We start from the raw sequence: 25431 nt of genomic DNA, 5'->3' as shown, positions 1-25431 counted from the left end.
TTAGATGTTTGAAATTCTTCCCCGGTTCTTCCACACCCTACAGTAGCTAAGCATAATCCGCATGAGCTCCACAGCCCCACAAGGAGGGGACAGAGGCAGGCAGACCATAATAATCTCCAAGTCACCAAAGAGACAGAGGAGCTTCTGTCACAGACTGTAAAGCTGGATGTATTTTTTAATATACTTCTCTCCCTGATGTGCAGAACCTCCACAGCGGCACAGCACTTCTATATGACCACGTTCCTTAGTCTCCTCAGTACTTATAGCCTTAGGATCTCAGCACTAAGTTCCCAAAGTACAGCGGTCAACCAGAACCGTGCCTATGAAGACCTATCTCCCAGCAATGGCTTCACTTTGGAATGATGACTGAGCAAGGGGTATTAAAACAAAAAAATAAAAAAACAAAGACATAACTATCCTCTCATGCACACCATGCATGGCCAGTATGCCTGTTTTTCGCCACGTTGACCACTCTGCCATGATGCCATAATTTGACAAAATTAGCTGTAATTATGGGTTTTGGACTCAATCAATTCCCTCCCATTGGCATCGAGCACCTCGCTCTGTAATACACCACGACCTCTTAGCGTACTCTGTCACTTCCTGCAAAAAAAGCCTGTTTTTTCTGCTTTTTTTTACCCCCCCGGCACACGTGTCTTTGTCCTACCCCCGCCCTCCCCTAATGACCTACAATGGCCGAAAAGGAGGCCAGTTTCCAGGGGGTTTGCTGGAGCTCCCATCCTAACACTGCCTTATAATTCACCATTCGACCTGACTGGGCCCGTCTCGCCAAGTAGGAATCAATTTGTCACAAGACACTATCACTACTCTCTCTCTCTCTCTCTCTCTCTACCTCCCTCTGACACACACCTCTGTCCCAGCTCGCAGTTTTAGCAGGACAAACACATCCGGGTCACTGTGCAACTAATAGCTACTACCTACACTGGAAGCTGTTTTATTTATTTTTTTATTTTTTTTCAATTAATTTCACTTTTCCTCTCATTTTTGTCACAAGTCCGGCATGGAACAGAAAAGGCTGTCGGTTTCCATCCATGCAGACGGGCAGCTATTACAGGGACAGGACAGGAGAGTCCTCGGCTGGAGGCTGGTCATCAGAGAGGACGGAGCGGAGCGGAGGAAAGGTGGGCTTCTGCCCCGGTGGTCAGATGTAGTACTCGCGCAGGCTGTCGCGCATGTGCAGCGTGGAGTGGTGGAGCGTGGCGCTGTGCAGGTGCAGCTCGGCGTGGTAGGCGGCGTCCAGCCGGCGCTGGGTCTCCTTCTCCTGGAGGCTGGCGGCGCGCCGGGCCTGCCGGTGCTGGTACAGGAAGCGGCTCATCACGGCCAGCACGCACACGCTGCTGAACACCACCGCCGTCACCACGCCTACGGGGGGGGACAACAACACAACACGCCGTCAGCATCAGCATCAGCATCAGCATCGACTCTAGGCTGACAGCAGGACAGTGTGAAACAACCTGCAGCTCATCATCCATCCATCCATCCATCCATCCATCCATCCATCCATCCATCCATCCATCCGTCCATCCATCTGTCCAAGTATTGTACCAATTCATCCATTCCTCCATTTGTTACAGATCGATTTTCTTTTTCAGACAGTGAAAACAGTTTGCCTCTCCAGTGAGAGCTTAGAAAAACCCCATTAGAACAGAAAAGAGCACATCTGTTGTTTGATAAAGAGCACTTGAAATGCCACCCTTTGGTGTGAGAAAATAAACCCCCATTTCAACCGCAAGAAGCAGCCTGCCAGCTTTCCGTGCTCTTTTCTCATCCCTTTTCATTTAGATGTATTCATATACACCGGGAGAGTGTAAACGCATTTTCTTTTTTAGCCGGCTATTTTATCGCGGGGCAACGGTCTACGGAAACGGATGACATAACTAGCGAGTGGAGAGATCAGAATCGATGTATCTATCCTCTGTGGGCGAGCGGACGAGATGAGAAATAAAAGAGGAAATAAAAAGGCCGAGCGCGGCTCGTTTCACAGATCGGCGAGTGCAAGCGAGCGAATGAGGTGACGCCAGGTAGTAAAAACCAACCTCCGATTACTGCTGAGTCATGTTGGGTCACGCCATCATCCTGGTCATTAGCTCTGTCCGGCTCCTCGACATGGTCTGGGGCGAGAGGGAGAGAGAGAGAGAGAGAGAGAGAGAGAGGGAGAGAGAGAGATGGAGGGAGAGATGGAGTGAGAGAGAGAGGGAGAGGGAGAGAGAGAGATGGAAAGAGGGAGAAAGGGAGTGAGAGAGAGAGAGAGAGAGAGAGAGAGAGAGAGGGAGAGAAAGAAAGAGGGAGAGAAGGAGGGAGAGAGAGAGAGATGGAGGGAGGGAGAGGGAGGGAGAGAGAAGGAGATAGAGGGAGAGAGGGAGAGAAGTTGTTATATCTTTGGGTTTTATGAGGTGAGAAGCCAGTTGATGTCTCTCCAACTCTGAGCTGTGAGTTGTGCAGAGGACACTTAGATGGCTGTGTTAGTGAAGCAGCTGATAATAGACACGGGCAAAATGCCTGAGGCTTCAGCGCTGTATCCTGGCGCAGGTCTCTTCCTTTTCACTTTCCCATTCTATTCTATTTCCCTCTCTATTCCATTTGCCCTCACAACCAAGTAACTCCACCAACTATCCTCAGCCAATCAATCAATCCGGGGGGGTCAGTGGCTGTAGTGGCTGCCGTGTCCGTGGCATATTCGGGTCCAAGTGCCCACAAGGACCCGTGTTCCAATCTGACCCGTGGCCATATCCTGATCCCACCCCATCTCCCACTCACTTCCTGTCAGCCGAAACTGTTCTATCTCAACAAAGGGAAAAATAGCCCAAAAATATATCCTTAAAAAAATGAATCAATGTCTCGTTTAGAGACGATTAGTCACGTCATGACAAAATGATTGGTACTGTGCTTTAGAAACCCATCAGAGCAGCTCTGATGGCTGTGTGTGTGTGTGTGTGTGTGTGTGTGTGGGTGTGTGTGTGTGTGTGCGTGTGTGTGTGTGGGGGGGGGGGTCATCTGTGGGGAGCTCACCTGAGAGGGAGTTGGACGTGGACACGGAGAGTGCCCCGCAGTTGGACTCCACCAGGTTGCCGCGGACGGTGACCAGTGAGCTGCCGCGGTTGAGCAGCGCTGCCTTGAGTGGCGCCACGTGGTTGTACTGCACCGAGGAGAAGCAGCCCACGAAGCCCCTGGAGCCCGCCACCGCCACCCGCTCATCCAGCGTCTCCGCGCCTGGGGCCAGGACACAGGTTGGGACTCGTTAATCTGATGGAGCTCTGGGCTCTCAGAACAAATTAAGTGAGCATCTTGCTGAATGCAGCATGATTTAATGTTAACTCTCTAACTGCCACTGAATTCTAAAGATATACATGTACTGTATATATATATACCGAATACTGCAGTCTGCACCCCCTCACTGCCAGACAAACATTCTAAATCCAAAATAAATCTAGTGGACGTGGAGACGAACTAATTAACTGTGATTTCTATTTGGCCATTTTTTATTTCCTGTCGCATTGAATTTTATCTAGTGAATGTCTATTGAAAACTCAAACTTTTATAACATCATTTGATTTAGTTTTGATCAAGAATTAGTTTATATTGACTATTACAACCCTAGTCTAAATGCTTTAGAAGTAGACAGACTACAGACATGTTAAAGTCCAGCGCCCACCAGACAGGTACCTAGTGCGCCACAACAAGAAAAAAAAGTAGAACTCCATTGTTTTTAACGGAGCAAAGCCCACTAGAAACGTCTGTCGCACAGCAGCCACACAGAGATAGAAAACTGTTCTAAAATCCTGCGCGTCAAGCCCATACCGCTGAACGTCATGTCCGGTGGGCTCTGGTCTTAAGGCTGTTGTAGTAACCTTACTTTGACCACAGATTATCAAAAAAATGGAGAATTACAGCAGAATTACAAATGTTGTCTCTAATATACTTCAGTTTTATTTCAAAATGAGTGGAGAGTTAAAGAAAATACAGGATTATTTGTTGTATTATTTGGAGTCTGGTGAATCTTCATCTAATACACCATATAACAATAGACAGAGGGAAAAAAAATATTATGATTAGCATATGATTCCAAGTGATGCTGAAGTGAGCTGCACAAACAAGCTCTATTGCATCAGTAAGAAGTCTTGTTTGTCACATCAATAATTCCTTAGTCCCTAAATTAGATTCAGCCACAGCCAGTTGCTAAATTAAAGATAAAAGTTTCTATGGCAACAACACAAGCGCACACTCCAAATTGATTGCCACCCCCCCCCCCCCCCCCCCTCTCTCTCACACACACACACACACACACACACACACACACACACACACACACTAATCAAAGTGAAGTGGGGAAGAGACGTCACTCTCGGTGAAGCCACTCGATGGCAGGAGACACTGATAGACAAGGCAGGCGGGTCAGGTGACGTGAGACGGGGCCTGGCGTAACCTTTCAGATAGAGTGTGTGTGAGGCAGAGTGTGTGTGAGGCAGAGTGTGTGTGAGGCAGACCTAATTCCCTCATGGTGCTGCAGCTGCTGGTGAAATCATCTCTGAGCTCTTAAGAGTGGAGCCACAGGGCCACTGATAGTGTCATTATTATGTGATGAGCCTCACCGGTGACTTTGCCCAGCGTCAGCGATCTCACAGAGTTCAGCTCGGTGTCAGACGACAGCGTGTATTTTCTACTCTCCTGGTCCACCTGGCAAGAGGACAAGAGAGAACGTCACTGATTAGGTCACCCTAGTCTTGTCTCGTCTTGTCTGTGTGACTCACGAAGAGCCGTATCTCTTTTAGCAGTTCTAAATGGCTTCGCATTTCTGAAACTCCACAGAATTAGTCATCTTTCCTCTTTTTAGGGCGTTTAAAACACCAAAGTTACACTTCTGGTACAAATTGTTATTTACAGTATAGCATTTCCAGGAGGGCTGTATAAAAATAGTGAGGGCACCAATATTATAGCTGATATCTTATTCTATCCCATGTCCCAAAGTTCGACCAAATGTGCATAATCCACTGAAGTGAATTTCTGGAGCATTCTTGGAAGAAACTTCCCCTAACAACAGCAGCTGTGATACTCGTACGATGAAGATAATACCCTTAATACCAATTCTAATATTAATACTTAATGCTCTGCAGTGCTTTGGATGGTGAAAAAAAAGTTTCTTTGATATAAAACATTCACTGAAGTGGAACTTCCCAAGCCTCGCCATTAACCACTGAACACTTGAGATATTCCGCAATGAAAAATGTTTATCTGATGAAATGTGCCAGGTCTTCTTCCTTCCCTTCCCTTTGAAAGAGCGCTGCCCAGATATCCGTGAATAGACGACTCAAGGTGTTTTCATGAATAAGTAGAATAACAGCCTGTGATGCTCCCTAGATAGCTCTTTCCCTGTAGTGCTCTAAATGCTTAAATGGTGACATCTTAAACTCTCTTTTTCTCTCGCTGAGCTCGCTGGCAAAGATATTCTGGAACATTCCTCTGCGCTACCTACTTTTGATAAGTGCCCAATCTTTATTAATCACAGACTATGAATTCACTCTCTTTAGGATTAGTGGCTACATTTGCTGAAACTTTAACATTGATTGGCAGTTTGTGACCCTATCAAGCTTCACATTTGGGGAGGGCCCCCACACATGTACATGCTCAGTGCTCATTGTTGTAAGCTTGATAGTTTGGTAATAGAATATGTGACAAATAGTGACTAACATTAAAGTATTTTACACAGTTTTTCAATATGAGTTCCTCTATCGTAAATACTGTATATTTCAGAGGATGAGAGACAGCTGTCCAAACTCCTCTGTTTGTGTGGATCATAAATATCTATCTCTGTGTGGGTGTAGAAGTTGTAATACCTTTCAGTTTAAATCGAAGAAGAGAAAAACATCAGGAGATAATTGCTTTAATATTGAGTAGAACATCTTGTTGTCATTCGACTATGATCTTAATATAGTCTAAGTTATGGTTTATTGCATATCACACACAAAGACAAGGAGAGATTGATCTACTGTATCTTTTCTTTTATGCATTAAATGATGCACTGTATCGAGGATGACCACTGTGTGTTCGGGTGACATGCCAAAAGACTGTAAACAATAACATGTTTACTGCTCACATCCCACCTTCCCTAATCCCCCCCCCCCCCCCCCCTTACTCTCCACAACTGACCTGTACGTACACGTCCTTGGCCTCTCGGTGGATTCGGACGCGGTGGATCCGTCCGTCGGCCAGGCTGGAGGACGTGGGGGTGAACACGTCAGGCTTGCCCTCCTCATGGAGCCGGTACCAGATCTGCAAACTCCCTGAGGGGACCAATGGTACGGGTTAAACACGTGCAGTCACAAGGGCCAGGGAGAAAGGTATCACTATGCATGAGGAAAAATGGTTGTAGTGTAGCCCACTACACATACAGTCAGCATTGTAGTTGTTTTATACCATAAACGTCAACATTTAAACATAACTACAGTTATATCACACACATAGAAGCTTATGAAGTGCATATGGATGTTAGAACTGCATGGCAAAGTGTCAACTCGTTTTAAAGTGTTAGTGGTCCGTGGCTTGAGGCTAATGGTCAATTTATAGACATAACCTACTCTGCTGTAACCTCAACATGTCCTCCGTATCCCAAAGTGAATCATAAACTTTCATCCTGTAGATAAGCCTGGAGATCTTTGCTATCAATCTGAATGCACTACTCTCACTCAAAGACAGCTTTTCAATAACTGGTGGTGAGGTCAATTTGAAACCAAAAGAATAAATAACTATGAATATATAAATACAGTATATATGTGCATATACATAAAACAAAAATAAGGAGAGAGAACTTTATTTAGTGTTTGGGAGACCTTGTGCTATTGGCTGTGTGCTGAGGATTAGGGTGGATAAGGTCAAGTCCCCTGGCAGGTCCTCAGTGTTGACAGAGCCACACCAAAAGAGACACAGACTAGAGACAGACCGGTGTGTGTGATCTTGATACACCACAAAACTCTTAGGCGCCTTGACCGTCTGTGAGAGAATACAGCATTTTATAGATACCGCTATAAATGATACCACAGGCTGTATGCCCACATACATGTTATGTTATACATAAAAATGATCCAACAAATTGCAGTTAAATGATCCCCAATCATGTTAAACAGAACTATACAGTACAGTCCAAACTGAGGCTCTAACTCTAACACTATGCTTTTTACTATTTTATGAGTAATTTTAAAATTATTCTACAGTTGAGTTGACATATTATTCTGTATTATTCTATAGTTGCGTTGACATGCATCAATGTAGGTGGTGATGATATAATATCCCTGATCATTATTGTATGTGTCTGTCATGTGTTATTTTCATAACCGCTCTTCAATTTACAGCTGACATGTTCTCAGAGAGCATGGCGTGTGTGTGTGTCTGGCTGGCAGCCGTGGCGTGGCTTTGCGTGGCGTGGCGTGGCGTTGGTGGCGCGGCGCCTCTCACCGTTGTGTGCCAGGATGATGCCCATGTACTGCTGGCTGAAGGTGCTGATGGCGAGCAGCGTGGCGGGGGCCTGCGCGGTGACGAAGCTGAAGGCCACGTTCTCCCGGGGCTCCGCGGGGACGGACGAGGAGGCCTGCGAGCTGCTGTCGCGCATCGCCAGGAACGAGTCGCGGAACGCGTACGTCACCGACGAGTCTCTCTCGAACGACACCGACACCTCTGCAACACAAGTGCCAGAGAGTGGGGCCCCTCAGTATACACATGAGTTGCACAAACAAACCTCTCAACATAACGAAGCTTCGGTCTCACATTATAATGAATGTCCTCGTAACAGTGAATTTTAGTGTGTTTTTTTCCTCAAAGGATTACAGTACATTACATTTGGCTGACACTTTTTAATCAAAGTGACTTACAACATGCTACACATTTTCAGCTTTTTACAAAATGCTACACATTTTAAGCTTTTCTAGGAAAAATGTAAAAAGGTAGCGCAGTAAGAATAAATGCATCAAAGAGTGCAATATTGTCCAGAGGGGGAACACAGCTGGGAATGACTGCCTCCTTCTTCACAGATGACATATTGTACCATGTTAAAAATACTCCTAACCTGATCTCAAAGAGCCTATTGTAATGCACTAACAATCTTGTATATTTTACTCATCAGTACCTATGGACACTTAAGATAAAGGGAACCTAAAGCATTTAAACGTATATGGAGTGCTGCATGATTTCTCCCAGTGGCTTACTTGACATTAACTGGGTCTGCAGTGAAATGATGCATAGAGGGAGGGATCGTTATTAGAGCACATAGGCTACTGTACATGAGTCAAAAACAGTTTCTTCAGTCGTCGCACAAAGACACGTGTGAAGAGCTCTCTTTTTAACGCCTTGACAGCCTCCGTCAACAGGGTAACACGTGGGCACTTGAAAACAGCATCGTTTTGTCTGCTGGCACGGCAGCCTGTGCCAGGGAGTGATTGGCAGCGGCGGAGAGGAGGAAGCGGGAGCACTGGGAGCGCGGGGAGCGTCACGGCCCGGCCCTCTTGCCTCGTCCTCCCACACTCTCATCAGCACCTCAGATGGAGTTCAATTTGCACTGCCAATGCCAGCCATCAGCTTGTGCTCCTTACAAGTTCGCTTTTTTTCCCTTTTTTTTCTGACACACACACTTTTTTTTTTCTTACACACACACTCTCTCACATACACACATTTACAAACAAACACACACACACACACACGCAAACAAGACATCGCAAGTAAATTCCAGACATGTTGGTGTCTCTACGACTACAATGTCTGTTTTCCTTTTTTATCCTAATTTCTTTACTTTCTTTCTCGCTTTCTTTTTTCTTTTTGGTAAAAGGAGAGACACACGGGACGCATTATGTAATTACTCAACTTCCCAGCCCACACAAGACAGTGTTTTAATGTTTGCGTCGATAAGTTTTATAATAAGCCATGACTCTCGGCGCGGTGGAAGGAGGACGAGGGCCCTCTCTCTCCGCCCACACATTGTGCACAAGGTAAAGAGCGAAATAAAACTCATCTGCACAGATGAAACAAGGTTAGGTGAGTCAATGCTGAGAATTCTCTTTTTTTTTCTCTCTACCACTTTCATAGAAATGAAAGTTGTGAAGGCTTCCCGAAGATATGCATGTGGACGATACCCTTTGTGGGAAATATGCATGGGTGGGGTGGGGTGGGCTAGGGGTGTGTGTGTGGGGGGGGGGGGTAAAAAATATGCTCAAGATACACGGCTTCAAGACATCTCAGAAGTTTTTGTGAGCAGAGCACTGAGAAACATCAAACGCAATCCACACAGCCCTAGCGCTATGAGTCAAACAGCAACGCCGTCTCGTCTCTGGAAGGCTGACATCATACAGGAAATTGTATGAAGTACGAACAATTCATTTTCAACTTAAACGCTAAATCCATCGCGCCCATTACAAGCAAGTTTCATCATTTCTGAACATGTGGCTGTAATGTGTCTGGTGGGAAAGCCAGCACTGGATAAGAGAATGATCTCATTCATTTTAATGCAAATTTATTTCTTACAGTAAGGATTTAGAACTTTGATCCTTCGATGTAAATGCCTTAGTGAAAGTAACGACCATAAATACTTTATAACATTAATCCAGTGCAGTTAATAGCATCAGGCATACAAAAGCCTTCTGCTCTGAGCTTTGATTACTAAATCCAAGGCAGAATTAACAATGTTTACACAAGAGACTAACCAACATATTGAAATGATACAACTCTTTTTTCTAATTTGTGGCACAGAAAGATAAGCACATACCCATATAATCTGAAGACTATGATGCAACAAAAAATTGTTTCCTGATGAAGGCTACTTTAAATACTTTAAACGACAAAAGAGAGTGTGGCTACTGTTTATAGCCACACTCTTCCTTTATAGCCATCTACAGTACACTCTCAAAAAAGGGTTCTTGGGGTACTATATACAGTAGAACCGTGCAAGCTTTAAACAACACGTAGGGGTTCCTCTGCTTTAAAGAACCATTTAGGGGTGTCATATATGAAGCATGCAACAGGACCATTGGTTGCAATGAAGCACCTTGTTTTCCAAAGTAGGGTTCAGACCAAAGACTCCCGACGAGACGAGACGAGCCGAGCCTCGACGTTTTAAAACCTTGCGACTGCGACTCAACATGATTGATGCTCTGCGATGGCTTGCGACGGCTTGCAACTACGTGCAACTTCTAAATCACACCGCTGCAACTCAGTCTCGTCGCGTCGGGAATCTTTGGTGTGAATTGGGCTATATGAATACATAGCCACGTAAACATCGTTTACCGTCTTTGCAGGCGGGGCCGGTGTAGGCCGAGTGGGTGCAGTCGCAGACGTAGCCGGCGCTCTGCTCGATGCAGCGGCCGCGGTTGTGGCAGAGGTTGGCCGAGTTGCTGCAGTGGCCGGGGCAGCCGGAGCTCACGCCCGGGGTCAGCTTGGCGCGCTCGTCCAGGTCCAGGTGGGCGCCGTTCACCCGCAGAGCCCGAAGGCAGCCCAGGAAGCCACTCTGTCTGGACGTCGAGCCCCCTGGCAGACATTGTTTAAAACTGATGTCAGTTTCTATCCATCAATCAATCAATCAATCAATCAATCCGTCTATCTATCAATCTATCTAGTATCTATCTAGTATCTATCTATCTATCTATCTATCTTTCATCCATTCATTCTCCCTTTCTTGTTTGCTCTGCATTTGTGTGTGATCATGCGTGTGCGTGTGTGAGTGTGTGTGTGTGTGTGTGTGTGTGTGTGTGTGTGTGTGTGTGTGCACGCATGTCTGTATTTCTTTTTTTTTATTTTATTTTTTTAAAACTATTACCAATTCTCCACGATAACTGGAAATGACTAATGAGACATCAGGCTCGTGCTAACGTGGCTCTTGGCAAGAGGGTAATGACGGGCGAACCAGCCATTTAAAAAACTCGCCAAGACTCAGGGCCTCTATCCTCTGCTCCATTGCCCCAACATTTCCGCGCGGGTTGCTAAATCATCACATCAACGAAGGGCCGCACAGAAAAGAGAGAATGAGGAATCCTCCTCCGGCACGATGATGGATGGAGGAGGCCCACACGCTGTCTGTCCCCTTCTTACCCACAAACAGCTGGCTGTTGAGCTTGAAGTGGAGGTGTCCGTCGGCGGGCGTTTCCCGGAAGCGCAGCGGCAGCTGGTCCACCTGCAGCGAGGCCTCCTTCACGCTGCGCTCCGCCTGGACCCAGTGCCACTGCCGGTCGTTCAAGGGCACCGGAGACTTTGCGGCCAAGATCACCGGACCGTCGCCCACGTCGAAGGAGAAGGTCACTGTTGACGGAGCTGCAGGCGCCAACAGTATAGTGATCACACACAGACTACAAACGTCTCTTTGGAAAATACAAAACAAAATTCAAAACTTATTTGTCGTTTATACAGTATATGAAGAGAACAGATGCAAAACCCTCTAAATCCGTCTGAGCACTCTTCTTTTAAATGAACTTTTTTTATTTTTTTATCAGGCTCTATACAGTATGTGTTACAAATCAAATTTTGTTCCAAATCAATGTGTTAAAAATCAATATTTCAGACCAGGAAGAGATGGCATTGTGGAGAGCATTCACTAACCATAGTTATCTCATTTGTGGCGGAGGATTTCAAGGGTTTTGCATCTGAACTCTTCATATATTATGCATTGCACTTTACCTGAGGACACTTTTATACAGTCAGGTACATAAGTATTTGGACAGGGACACATTTTTTGTCATTTTATCTCTGTACAGCAGCACCCAAATGGATCTGAAGCAAAGCAATTAAGATGTGCTTGAAGTGTAGGCTTTCAGCTTTAATTTGACGGTTTGAACAAACATATTGAATTTTCTGTTGAGGAATTTCAGCCATTTTTATACATTGTCACCCCAATTTTTGGAGGCTCAGAAGTAATTGGACAGTTGACCGATAAGCAGTTTGAGTCAATTGTGGCCTATTTGCTCACTATTCCATGATAAATTAAGCAGATAAGAGGTCTGGAGATTGTTCCAAGAATTTTTATTTACATTTTTAACTTATGCTTTTATCTCATTTGCTTTTTATTGCTCATTGTGTTATATCTTAATTGTATGTATTTATTTATTCATTATTTTATTATGTATTTTATTGATATTTTATGATTTTACCTATAATGATTTGTTAGTGGCCTATACTGGACTTTATGTATCTCGGCTACATTGGAAAAGACGACTGCCCTCAACCGTATTTCCGAGCATGAAATAAAGGTTGAATGAATTTGGTAGCTGTTCATTGGAATTCTCCATATGTGGTTCAAATTAGGCTGAGAAAATAACATACCATATCATCTGGCAAACACGGTGGAAGTAGTCTTGTAAACGGGTGAATTTATTTATGTGACTGCTGATAGAAGTAGTAGAAGGATAAATTATGATATGTACAATGTATCTATAATGCTCTTTGCTCAGACTAGTCAAATGCTGTCAATGCAAACCCAGAGCTTCTCGAGGCAAAGACATACAAGTCAGCCAACTGACCTCGACCCAACTGTGTGTGCTTTTCATTTACTGAAGAAACGGAAGGCTGAAAGGCCCACAGAGAGGCAGGAGCCGACTGTGGCTGCCGCAAAGGCCTGGCCAAGCATCTCACGGGAGGATACGCAGCGTTTGATGATGTCTATGGGCTCCAGACTCCAGGCAGTCATTGACTGCTAATGCTTTTCCTCCATGTATTAAATATAATTACTATAATGATAGCTATGATTGCTTTGCTTCAGATCTATTGTGGTGGTGTGTAGAGGTGAAATTACACTGTCCAAATGCTTTTGGACATAACTGTATTATATCAAACACCCTAATTCTAAGATTATCCTTTGGTAACCTTGTGTGCATTTTGCAATGACATGAGCAAGAAGTACACTTTACGTTTCATGAATTTCATGAAATTTATTTCATGAATTTCATTTTGTGAATTTAATTTGAATTAATTTCATGAATTAAACATTAAATGAACACACAGGAGGGATTTGTACTTCCAGCACAGGGCCATGAGGCACGTGATTTTTTTGAGCATTTTTAACATCAAGGTATTTTGATATTTATCCGTTTCCATTGCTTACACTGACCAAAAACAAACAAACAAGAAAGCAAATGAAAGCTCCTCACAGCTGAGCTCGACTCTTATGAAGTCCTTGAGTCCGAGGTTTTCCAGGAACACTCCCGAGGGAGCGCCGGTTTTGAAGTAGAAGGAGATGTCAACGCTCAGCGTGGACTGCAGGGTGGGGAAGTGCAGGTAGGACGACTCCTGGTAGAAGGACGCCGCGTTCCACAGCGATCCTGCGCGGAAATGGGAGAAATGTTTCACAATTTTCCCATGTTGACTCCGGGACAACTGGCATTCATCCATCAAACAAAGGAACTCAAAGGCACTCTCGGTCGAAAAAGTTAAAAAGTCTTTATTGTTATGGCTTGGTCATATTAACCTTCTAAAAACTCCGACGCGTTTCGGCTACATGCCTTCTTCCTGGAGCTAACTCCAAAGAGCACCTCAAACTTAAGCAAACTTTTGAGTCCAGGAAGCGCTCCTCTACCCCCATTTTTTAAATCTGGCATTCATCCATGTCTTAGTAATACCTCACCAGGGGCCTATTCCGAGAGAGCAGATTAGTTAGTGGCAAGCCTGGCTGAATTAGAGTAAACGTTAGTGGATAGATACCCCTGTGGCCTTTTGTTTTGCAGGGAAAACAAAGCCATGGGGCTGCTATATTAGTGATAACCCCTTGGTGTAATATTTAATTTATATCATTTTATTTACACAAGGACCTGGCACGTGGTAATCATCAGGTGATTTATTTTATTTGGCTGACATAAAATGGCTCTCCTTTGCTGAGAAATCCAACTGCTGGCAAGGCCATGCAGAGATATTACGAGAGGCTGGTGACTATTGATCTCTCTGTTTATTGTTTAGGAGTTTTATCGTGAGCTACATCTTCTCACTGCACTGAGATGCTCTAATAGTGGTTTAATGTCACAACAGTGACAAACAATGCCAGCGCTTAGGACACAGTGTCTGTACCTGGCTGTCACCACTGACAAATCAAGGAAAGGCGGATGCGTCCCAGCAGGCTGCTCAATTTGCATGTGTTTACTTTGGTTGCTGTGGCAAGGGAAGTCAAAGGGGGGATGCAAAAAGCCTTGTGCGGCCACACGGAATTGGAACCCACATGGTCTGGCATACAGTAGTTATACCATGCACATACTCGAAACCTGACACCATATCTAATAGTTTGAGAACTAAAATAGTAATTTCAGTAATGCAAAAAAAAAAGAAAAACCCTGGAAAAAGAAAAGAAATCGTCATCAAGTCAGAGGGTAAGAGGGTAGATGCTTGACCACCTTGGGTCTGTGTGTGCATGCAGTATGCCTGCGTGTACCTATATAGAGAGCAGGTATTCAGCATGGCACATACTGTAGGTTATGAGAACCAAGGACAAAGTTGTGAACTTGTCATGTATTGACTATACACTTAATGAAGGGGAAAAAAAGAACCGATCACCTACGGTCACCATAGCAGCGAAGAGGCCCGACGTTATAGACAGCCTCTGACCCCGGCCTGTGAGTGTCTCCGATGATTATCTCCCTCATGGGTAGGTGCTCTTTATATGAGAGAACGCCTGTGTCATTCACCCTGTAAAAAGTGTAAATACCTATTACTCAAAGACCCCTCATAGTCTTTGGTATTCAGACGGTATCTGTAAGCCGGTATCAGTATGCCCTTCAGTATAGCTCAAAGGTTGATCATAAAAGCATGCTATAAAACACACAGACCTCATTAAACCTTTTAGCTTTCATGCAGATGTCCATACACTTCATTGCGTTTAAGAATGTAACTGTTTAAGTACAAAGAACAACAACAACAACAACAACAACAAGTTCCTGTGATGCGTACCACGTCTCTCTGTCAGCGTCGCAGTTGCAGAAGTAGTTCATGTCCATGCAGTTCTCCTCCAGGCTGCAGGAGCACTGCTGCACCCCGGGCAGGTAGCCGCCCCAGTAGGTGCGCTTCTCCCCGCTCCTGTCCAGCCACCAGGATAGAGGCGTCCCATCTGATCCCACCCGCGCACACCCAACGAGAGAGAGAGAGAGAGAGAGAGAGAGAGAGAGAGAGCGAGAGAGAGAGAGAGAGAAAGAGAGAGAGAGAGAGAGCACCAGAGGCAATTTCAATACATTTTACAATCCATACAATAATCTAACGGTGGGCGTTTTACCGAGTTGCAGTGCAGATGTTCGATGTGCTGATAAAGGATTGTCTGGCGTACAGGGCGGTGGTAGAGGGGGGAGGCAGGGGATGCTGAGCTTGCTGTAGCGTCCCTAAAAATAGGCCCCTAAAATGCGCTGGGCCATCTGTAGGAGCACCGGGGCTGGAGCCTTCACACATTTCCACACTTCAGCAGAAATATGCTGAATAGCGTCTAGCTTCCCGAGGTGGTTGAATGGAGTTTTATGCTCTTTATGCTTTTGTGGACAGGAACATGTCAGCGTACTGGGTAGTAGGTATAGTATCACTAAGTAAGTGAATTTACATATTTATGACATGCTTTTTGTTGGTATATTTTCACTGCTTACGTTTTCACCCGTCACCTTGTTTATTGTGCCTTCTCGTACCACTTTAGACTTGCTGGTAAAACGATCTAAAATTGATTTTCCATACCTTTACAAACAATACCAAGATCTGGGGTTAACATTGTACTTGACATACCTACCTTTAGCATCCATGCTATAACAATGTGGTGTCAATCACTATTGATCATGATGTTATGACAGTGTAATAACATGTGACAATTACCAACAATGGTAACATGACAATGTCAAATAATTGAACATCAGCTCTCATCAATCTACCATTGTATGTCATGTACATGCCTATGTCAATGTTGCATTACTGCAGTCTGCGCTACAGATTTGAGATTTATCTGTGCTATTCTCTCAGTTTGTGATCACTGCTCTTCACACAATAACTAAAGAAAGGTCTCAAATTATGAACAAATCTGATCAGCACTTGATTTATAATCTAGGGAGTTCATCTTTTAGCAGAGGGAACGGCTGTCAAACACATATTGATATCTAACTGATATTTAATTGCCAAGCTCATTTGGACAGTCATCAAAAAAGTTTACTATAAATGAATTTATCAAGATATGTCCAAATAAATCAGTGATTTGTCCTCCATTAACGTCAGAGAGAGTTCTGACAGGGAAATATGGCTTTGATATTCTGGGACTTCAGCCAGAGGAAAATGAAGAAGGAGGGTGGTGCACATTTACTGAGTAAGTTCCACTTAAAAAATTTGCAACATCCTTGAGGCAATCAAATGCGCTTCAACACTGTAGAGCTGTTTTCCCTGTTTTTGCTTTTGTTACACTACACTTGTTTCACACTGTCAGTTCCAATTGATATGTGTGAGTGTGGAATCATCTGAGATGTAAGATGTACACAGGTTGGAGGAGATATATTCTCTTTACTTTCAGGCTTTCCACTCTAACCACCAGGATAAGAGGTAGCCGCGTTAGTGACATGACCATTACTTTAACCCAAAAACAAAAGATATTTTTAACAGCTTATTTGATTCCACAAGAAAGGTTTTTCATGTAGATATCAGTAAACAATGAAAACCCAATTATGTTTTCTTTCAGATCCACAGCTCTGCAGAAAAAAAATGAAACAAAGTACATTCCCATTTGTAATGACCCGGAGGTTTGGGAATAATAAACTTCTTTATTGTTTGCTGTGGCACGTTTTTGCTTGCCTCGGAGGGATAGAGCTTCATCAATTTTTCATAAATTAAGATCCTGTGCGTGACCATCCCACAGCGGAGAAGGAGCGGAGACAATAGAGGAAGTCTAATGATTGGTGTGACTCTCTCAACTCCCTGGGTGACGGCACACAAACTTTGTTTTGAAGGACCCAGTGCACACACTAAGCTGCCACATTGAATGTGTTTGCTCGACGTCTCACTGGTATCCTATCAAGCCAAGGAGAGGTGACATTACCACATTTTTTCTCCATCTTGAAAGACATGGGGTGCCTCTCATTTGTCTCTTATACATCCTCCCTTCCTTCCTCGGTCCTCGTCCTCACTGATCTACATAAAGAATGCTGTTGGCAGGACTTACCCCAGTTGTTGAAAAGGCGGGACTTCCTGCACTGGTACACTACTTCCTGTTGACACTGGTCTGAGCCAGCCACCAGGGCGTGCAACTGGTCAGCTGAGGCGCTGTAGTTGAACTGCATCACGTGCGGCCTCGCGAGGGACGAGCCTTGAACCTTCACGGCATTCGTCGTGTTGTGAAGCACCACTGTCCACACCTTTTGTTCTGCGAGACAAATTAACAACGCCTACTCAATTCCATGCCAAAATCATCATCAACCTGTTAGCAAGAAAAAGCAGGTGTAAGACTAACACTTCTCCAAAATAACAGCAGCCTCAGAAGATCTGCGCCGTCAAATGCTCGTTTCCAAAGTGCAACAATGCATGCTCAAAGCTGTGATTAACTGTGCGATAATCAATTTCTCCTGTCTCGCTTTGAAATGACAGTACTTGTTCAACCTGCTAACACATATTTCTTGTTGCATTAGCAGTAGGGTGTGTGCATCGCACAGAGATTTAAAACCGATCTCGTGTAGTGGGCAGAGTGGTGGTGGCTACCTTCCCTGCATGCATAAAGCGCTGCAGAGCAGCGCGCTAGCTCGCTTCGTCTTCCCTCTCACAGCACATTCCATTGAGACACGAGCTGAATCAAAATGGCTCGGTAAGCGCTTTCTCTTCAGACTGCAGGTGTGAATACTCTCAGCTATTTAACAGCTGCGACTAGCCAGTCTGCTGTTCTTAAGGGTTGTAAGTTCAATGCAATTATAAAAACACTTTTATTAGCCTTTTCGCGACAACCCTTTTCCTTAACTCTAGCTCTAACCCTAAATGACTTACTGTACATTCTTACTGTATGTTCTTCTATATGGAGTATTTAAATAATTAATGCGGTAAGAACTGAATACCCAAGGACACATCTGAGATAAGCACAGTGCTTTCATTTTTACCCTTATCTACTGTACTGTGCTACCTTGCTCCATGTTTGACACATATCATAATCATCTTACAAGCAGGGATGGCCATGGTAGGCCTACCAAAGTTTCTATGTGTATCATCATCACTCTTGTCCTTGTTTCAGGGGTCAACCACAACACACAGAACTGTTATGTAAGCACTGGCTTGATAATGTAAGCTTCCAGGCTAGAGGATTGACCCTTGCTGTGAGGGCTTACTATAGGCCTTACTTGGTTAAGGCCTGTTCAAACCTAGCTGGAACACAGGGACCAAATACCATGTTTGACCTACAGCGGGGGGTTGTGCGTGTGCCTCTGAAAAATAACACTGAACGACTGAATGAGATATTTGCAGAAATCTCATGGATCTGGAAAAAGCTTTCAGTCAGGGAAATCTTAGAATGTCTGTTTGAAGTCTGTTCTGAAGCTTTCTTTTTTTTTCTCAAAACAAAGTAACATCAAACTTTTGCCTTAGAGACTAATGAAAAGGGTTAAAAAAAAACTTTGTAGCTCACACAAACTACACAATGACTTTCTAGTTTGAAGGTATACTGTATATTTATTTGCACCTTCTTGATGTCAGACATTGACACACTAATGTTTCTTTTAGTCTGTTTACCAAGTAGACAGGAAGCCTTGTTAATCATGTATTAGTTATCTTAAAACAAAAATAAAAGTGAAGACATTGAGAAATGGAGTGCATTTCCCTGGCATGGCATACTGCTCCCTTTAAGCTTTGATATGGATTTGAGTTTAACAGTCCTTTACTCTAAAATAAAGCCTCTCAATATCATAGATTATGGACAAAGGATTATCACAGATTGCAAATTTATGGATTACGATTGTGGTGATCTTAATCCTCTGTTGCTGATGTGCTAGCAAAAAAAGGGATAAATTACAAGAGTTTTAGTGCATGCCAAGTTGGTGAAAAAAGGCAAAACGTCGACCTGGGAAGAAGAATCCACTGTAATAATAATAACAACAATAACAATAATCTATTAAAAAAAAAACAATAGGGCCTTGCACCTGGGGCAGCTGCTTCTTCATTGGCGCACCTCGGTGCTCGGGCCCTAAAAAGCAAAAGCACACCAAGAGCAAAATGACAGTCGGAATATGCACTCTCTGATTTATTAGACCTCTCACCTGTCATATTACAGTACACCTGCATGGGTCCCAGTGGTCCGCTCCCATCTGGATCGATCGAGAAGTAGCCTGAAGAGCTACCTATTAGTCTGTATGCTTCACACGACGCCTCGTAGATAGCTGGGGAAAAAAAAACAGAAAGGGTGAATTTGTGAGCAGAGACACTAAAATTAGCCCTGAACATAATCTCAGCACCTTAGAGGAGGGCTGTGAATGCTGATCCCTAAGGGTAGACAGACATATGGGCTACCATATTAGTTGCCTGGTAATTAAGTTTTAACAAATGCTAATGGCAATGTTGAAGTCAATTAGCGCTGATTTTCTGGTGTTAAAGTGTTTAGGGGGCAGACAGGCACTGATGTTGGAGTAGCTGAGGAAAATCCCTATATTTAGGTGAGTCTTTCATTTCCAGTTTAAAAAACACTTAAAAGGCAGTTTAACTTTAGAGAGCTGCTCCAAGATGAGTCGTCTTAGATCTCTATCAACTTATCGTAAAAATAATCACAACCACATTAGGATTTTTTATGAACTAGAACATTACTGCCAATTTACATCAAATAAATACTCCCATAAATCAACTTTGTGTTTCTTTTTTTTACCTTTATCCCATCAACTTTAACACCCTCCCTGGTTGCAATAACATTTCAGTAATGACAGAGATGCCCTGTGGGACCTATATCACACATCGTATGTATTGCGTGTGCCTCGTCAGAGACGGGGAGACTCACGCTTGTGGCAGGTGGCTCCGCTGTAACCGGTCCCAGTACAGTCACACTGGAAGGAGCTCCAGGACTGGGAACACCGGCCTCCGTGCTCGCAGAAGTTGGGGAGGCACCTGGGGTGGGGAGACAGTGAGGAGAAACCAGTGAGGCACTGATGAGGCTCAAGCATCAATTTTTTTTCCCCTTAGAGACTAATGGACAGTTTTTTTTGATGAAGCTCCAAATCTGAGCAGAGTGGGCTTACAGCACAATGTATGCATGGGAATGTATGGATTGCTAGAGCTTCAATGCAATTCTAATTCAATGGAAGCTCCAACTTCATAATCTCAAAACCAAAGTAACATCAAACTTCTGCCTTAGAAATGAATGAAAAGTTTTTTGTATGTTTTTTTCTATCGCTTAAAACTTCATAGCTCACACAACGTACACCAGGAGCTCCAGCTTCATCAGCGCATCAGAGCGGGTTTACTGCACAATGTATGCATGGATGTATGGTCATTAGTTTTAATATCATTCACACACTATGTGCATTTTAGATGAAATGAGAATTTATTAATGCTGCTGAATCATATTATGACTAATGCTGCGCAATGCGAGCTTATTCACTAAAAGCTCTGTCCAGTTCAAAGTTCATTCAAAGTTCCTGTAGAATATTAAACCATTTTAAATGGGCCTCATATTTATTCTGACATTAGTGAAGTTTAATTTCTTCTTTGGTTACAATGAACTTGGAAGCACTTCCTTACATACTGTATCCATGGGGCAAAATGCAAGAACGCTAAATGAAACAGAATAGAATAGCACGGAGGAGAAGGAGGAGGAGGAGGAGGAGGAGGAGAAGAGGAAATTGCTGACTATAAATATAGTGGGATATAGGTCCCTTGGGAGGCAAACCAAACTTATCTTCTCTCACATCCACAGCACCCAGTGGTGCAAACAGTCAGACTGCCACACAATGCACCAGCGTTCTCCTTTACCTTTATGGTTAAGGCCAAAAAAGCAACTTCAAACATTTGCTGACAGTATGGAAACTTTTTAAATTGAAGTGTGAATAAATCTGCATATAAAGGTTCAAAATGACTCTCTTGTAATGTCAAGAGAGTTATGGAGAGTCGACTCAAACTGACATTTGTTGAAATTCCTGTGACAGCACTATTTTTTTTCTGAAGCAAACGTTTTTCTCCACAAATCTCTCCTTAGAAGTCAGACAGGAATTTTGGATTACTCATGACACTTAAGTTTCAAAGAGAGACATTTAACATCTGTGGACAGATGAAGTGGTAACATAAAAGACATAAAAAGACCACTATATTTTAATCTTATTTTGAGTTATTACCAAGAAATGGCAAAAAATACAGAACACTGAGCCATTAGATGTCTGATCGTCTGGTGTTAGACAGCTTTCCACTGGTGGCAGACAATCTGGACTTGAGCGATGATTCTTACAAAGTCTTACATAAGACAAAGACATGCCCTGGCTGGACACAGTTCAAATAACCACAGTGGCCGCTGCAGACGGCTTTGATGTTGCATAATCCTCTTGCGTCAACAAGTCATTCTCGAGCACAAGTGCTTCAACTTGTTTTCTTACTCTTCATGAATTTAGACAAGCAGTGGGCCATCCGTCAATCACCGGCAGGAAACGCTCTCGCTTTTAAACACTGTTGGACCAAACCCTCTCTGCCTCCTCCCCACAACAGACAAATAAATTCTAACCCCCCCCCACCCCACCCCCCACCCAAACAACAAACACCGGGGATAAATCTGCTGAAAACAACCTGCACTTTTAAACCGCTCCAGAGAGAAGGCAGCATGGAGACAATTTGATTAATAGCGCCTTCATCACGGCTCCTTAAATTTCGCAATTATAAGGCTTTTAGGAGCAGGTATATTATTTCAGAAGCCTTTGTTCCAATGTTGCTCTCTCTCTCTCTCTCTCCATCTCTCCATCTCTCCCTCTCTCTCTCTCTCTCTCTGTCTCTCTCTCTCGGGAGCGGTGCTTTATGAAGGGCTGTATGCACAACACAGCTATTTCGGCTCCCATTAAACCACTGCGGAGGGGGGTTTGGCCGACTGGCTGCGGCATGGCTAATGTGTCGAGTGATGGTTTAATTATCACTGCGCTATTTCTAGTTCACGCTAGACGCAGACACCGGCTTCGCTTTGGCCATAAAATGACAGTGTCTAACCTGTGCAAGTGCCTCTCTGGCTGTAAACTGGGTGATGAAGTTTTAGAGGTTACTCTGAGTATCCACTGTGACTGACAAGCTAATGTGCAGCGCCAGAGTTAACTCTATGTATACTTAAACTGCCGCGGTGCAACATGTCAATTATGCTAATTGGTGTCAAATCCATAAATCACTAGAAATCCAAAATCAAATAATAACATAATTACCATACTATAAGCATCTCCGCTTTAATACCGAGATGTCAGTGACAAGTTTTGCAAGGCAAATGAGCTACTGCTAGTCCTTTTTTCTCCCTACTCTATTCTTAAAAGGCACATCATACATTCTGATTAAGACTAAAAGGGTTTGACTGCTGACGGCTTACGCAGATGCTTTTAAGCAGAACATGATCTACTGGGAGAGGCTGTACAGAAATCATCATCATCAACCACAACAACAACAACAACAACCAACACAACCAAAGCAGTAGCAACGAAACGGCCATTTTGAGGTCCTGATGGGCAGCCTGGGCGGCCGCGCGATGGGCGGGTGGGAGCTGAGATGAGCCGCGCGGTGGGACATGAGCACCTCCTGGCCCCGCTCCACCGCTGCCATCCCCAGCCCTTGGCAGATGTGGCATCCAGGGGCCAGGCCTGTGCCCCTGCCCACGGGGGGAGAGACGGATGGATGGGGAGATGGAGGGGTGGGGGGGGGGGTTACGCAAGAGTGTGGGTAGCAGCGAGCGGCTTCTGTCGCCACCCTGCCAGTCCCTCTGGCTGCCACTCCAGCTGGTGAGCTAAAGCTGCCGTTGCACAGCGTGGCACGGCACAGCACGGCGTGGCACTGGCGGTGGAGGTGGCGGTGGCGGCGGCGGCACGCTGCGGAGTGGGCAAACGACGCCAGGCGAGGCGAGCGAGGCAGGACCCCGGCCGATGACAGCTGGTCATGAATGATGTAGGAGTGGTGGCGACGGAGGGATCCTGTCGTGTTCACACAAGTTCACTATTAATAACCCCCCCCCCCCAAACACACACACACACGCACACACACACACACACACACACATAGACACACACACACACACAGGCACGCACATCTCTGGAGCACGCCAGCGGGATGCAGCTCTAAGGGGATGGAGGGGTGGAAGAGGAGAAAAGAGGGGAAAAAAAAGAACGACGAGTTTGACTCTGAAAAGGAAATGAGATCAGAGAACTGGCAAAGAAAATTATGGTAATCCTGCGACATGGGGATGATGGCTGATGTCAAGAAATCATCAGTGGTCAGACCCAAAAAAAGAGACGGCTTAACCTCCGCTGTAAAAAATGATTAACAAGTCCTGCTGCGGCTTTACATTTTATTTTCATACCAATGTCAACATAAAATAAACGTTGTTGTGAGTTAATTAAAAAACAAAAAAAGTCTTGTTATCTTTTCAGAGTGAAAGAACCAATCATGTTACCTGTTGATTTATTGTTTATGCACGGCAAAGCCGCAGTGAAATCAAGCGTGTCACCAAAGATCATGGGCTTGAGTGGCCAGGAGGTATTTCTTTTTGCTTTTTTTGGCTTTGTATCCGACCACAAGAAACCCAGCCACAACGTGCGACATTGATTCAGCACTTTTTTTCCCCTCCTCCGTCTGCTTTCGGATTCTTCTGCCAAACCCCCTGTTCTTAATGGCCTGACCTTCCCCTTGACTGTCTGATTACCCACCTAACTCTGCTCGAGTGCTAATGAAGGGATGGACACAAAACACACACACACACACACACACACACACACACGGACACGCTTGTTTGTTTTGTCCTGCATCGGATGTCAGTGCCCTCTGGAAGCTGAGTGGAAGTCGCGGTGGGCATCCATCCGGTAATCAAGCTCATCAGTCTTATGATCTCTGTCACCAGTAATGGGAGCGCAGGAGGAGGTGAAGTATATGGACGCTTGTTAGCGCGGCTTTAAGCTAAGCTGTCTTACGGATAGACGTCGGCGTTCTGCTCTAATTAGGCTGTTTTGTTGGTGCCGTCCTTCTCGTTGGCTCGATACGCTAAAGCTTTGAGAGCAGACATGGAGCGGATGCAGAGGGAGGGGGGGGGGGGGTCACGTCATTGGGAGTGGACGCACCAACAGCCACGTTTTTTCTATCAAAGTGTACCCAGGAAGTTTGGAAACGTATTTTTCTTTAAATCTAGGCCATTTTTTTTTCCTTGCTGGAGAAAAAGCACGAACGCTGAGTTATTCCAGACTAACACTGTCAAGTTTTTTTTTCTTTTTTTTTTCTCTCGCCAATTCACACCGTGTCACAGACTTCACCCAGTCGTTCTCGCCATCATACTGTACCTGTCACGGATCCCACAGATGTCAAACTGGAGTTGGTGATGAGTTCCCAGCCTGCCTCTCTGCACCAGGATGAAGTCGATTGGCTGGTTGTTGATGAGGATGAGACGCATGCAGCCCTGGAAGGCCACTGTGGGGTTGGTGCAGTCGCCATCCTCCGGAGGACAACCTGAAAGCACCAACACGCTGCGTTAAACACTGTGTGAAGCATTGACTCTCAGAATCAAGTGTACGGCACTCTCCATGTCATACAGACTTCCAAACCGAAAGGTAAAACTATATGCTTACTAGTTAGCTACACTTTAGACTGAACTGTATATACAGTTGTGCTCATGAGTGTACATGCATACACATGCTAAAGTTGACTAAACGGAGGAATATAGAAAAAAAATATGAATCTTTATTTTTTATTCCTCTTTTTAAGTCAACTTTAACATTCAGTATGTATGTACAGTGTATGCAAACGCATGAGCACAACTGTAACAATACTATACATACTATAAATACTATAAATATTTAGCATATCACAGTGCACACACACTGTGGTAGCTGACGTACATGCATATTCAAACGTAATGGTCATGCCGTGGTCATGTCGACTACTGCAGTTTATCAAACCATATCTTGACTGGCATTTTGCCTGCAAATACATTTTGAAGTAGGCACTCTTGTGCCATACGTCTGTCTGGATGGTGGGCAGTGATCGACTGATAAACCACAGATGGGACTTTTGACGGGCTGCCACAGCTGCTGTGGAACGGATTCTTGGAAAAGAGGCTTATGAAGTTTTAATCGGTCATCTTTTAAAGTCCATTTAAGCAAATATTCACTAATACAGATATGCAGTAAGAGCAAGAGTCTTAGTGTATGACTACTACTTCCACTGGACTAATTGTGTGTGTGTGTGTGTGTGTGTGTGTGTGTGTGTGTGTGTGTGTGTGTGTGAGAGAGAGAAAGAGAGAGAGAGAGAGAGAGAGAGAGAGAGAGAGAGAGAGAGAGA

The 25431-nt window shown here is 44.4% G+C and overlaps 1 protein-coding gene across 1 annotated transcript in view; it reads right to left on the bottom strand.

Moving 5' to 3' along the window:
• Positions 1–1086: 1086 nt before the first annotated feature.
• The window catches only part of cntnap5a (contactin associated protein family member 5a), a 53338-nt gene continuing 28993 nt past the window's right edge, over positions 1087–25431 (bottom strand). Inside the window, exons 9-23 of the mRNA XM_062533658.1 lie at positions 24435–24600; positions 19937–20043; positions 19209–19328; positions 17138–17338; positions 14914–15070; positions 14525–14652; positions 13131–13301; positions 11083–11301; positions 10282–10521; positions 7468–7686; positions 6166–6299; positions 4611–4695; positions 3031–3231; positions 2058–2132; positions 1087–1383 (exon numbers count right to left, since the gene is read on the bottom strand). Of these exons, the coding sequence (XP_062389642.1) occupies positions 1163–1383; positions 2058–2132; positions 3031–3231; positions 4611–4695; positions 6166–6299; positions 7468–7686; positions 10282–10521; positions 11083–11301; positions 13131–13301; positions 14525–14652; positions 14914–15070; positions 17138–17338; positions 19209–19328; positions 19937–20043; positions 24435–24600 (2444 nt within the window). The 3' untranslated portion in view covers positions 1087–1162. The remainder of the gene's footprint in view (positions 1384–2057; positions 2133–3030; positions 3232–4610; positions 4696–6165; positions 6300–7467; positions 7687–10281; positions 10522–11082; positions 11302–13130; positions 13302–14524; positions 14653–14913; positions 15071–17137; positions 17339–19208; positions 19329–19936; positions 20044–24434; positions 24601–25431) is intronic.

The sequence above is a fragment of the Sardina pilchardus genome, chromosome 4, assembly GCF_963854185.1.
Source record: "Sardina pilchardus chromosome 4, fSarPil1.1, whole genome shotgun sequence".
NCBI lineage: Eukaryota > Metazoa > Chordata > Actinopteri > Clupeiformes > Clupeidae > Sardina > Sardina pilchardus.
This window is presented reverse-complemented; position numbering and strand designations above follow the sequence as displayed.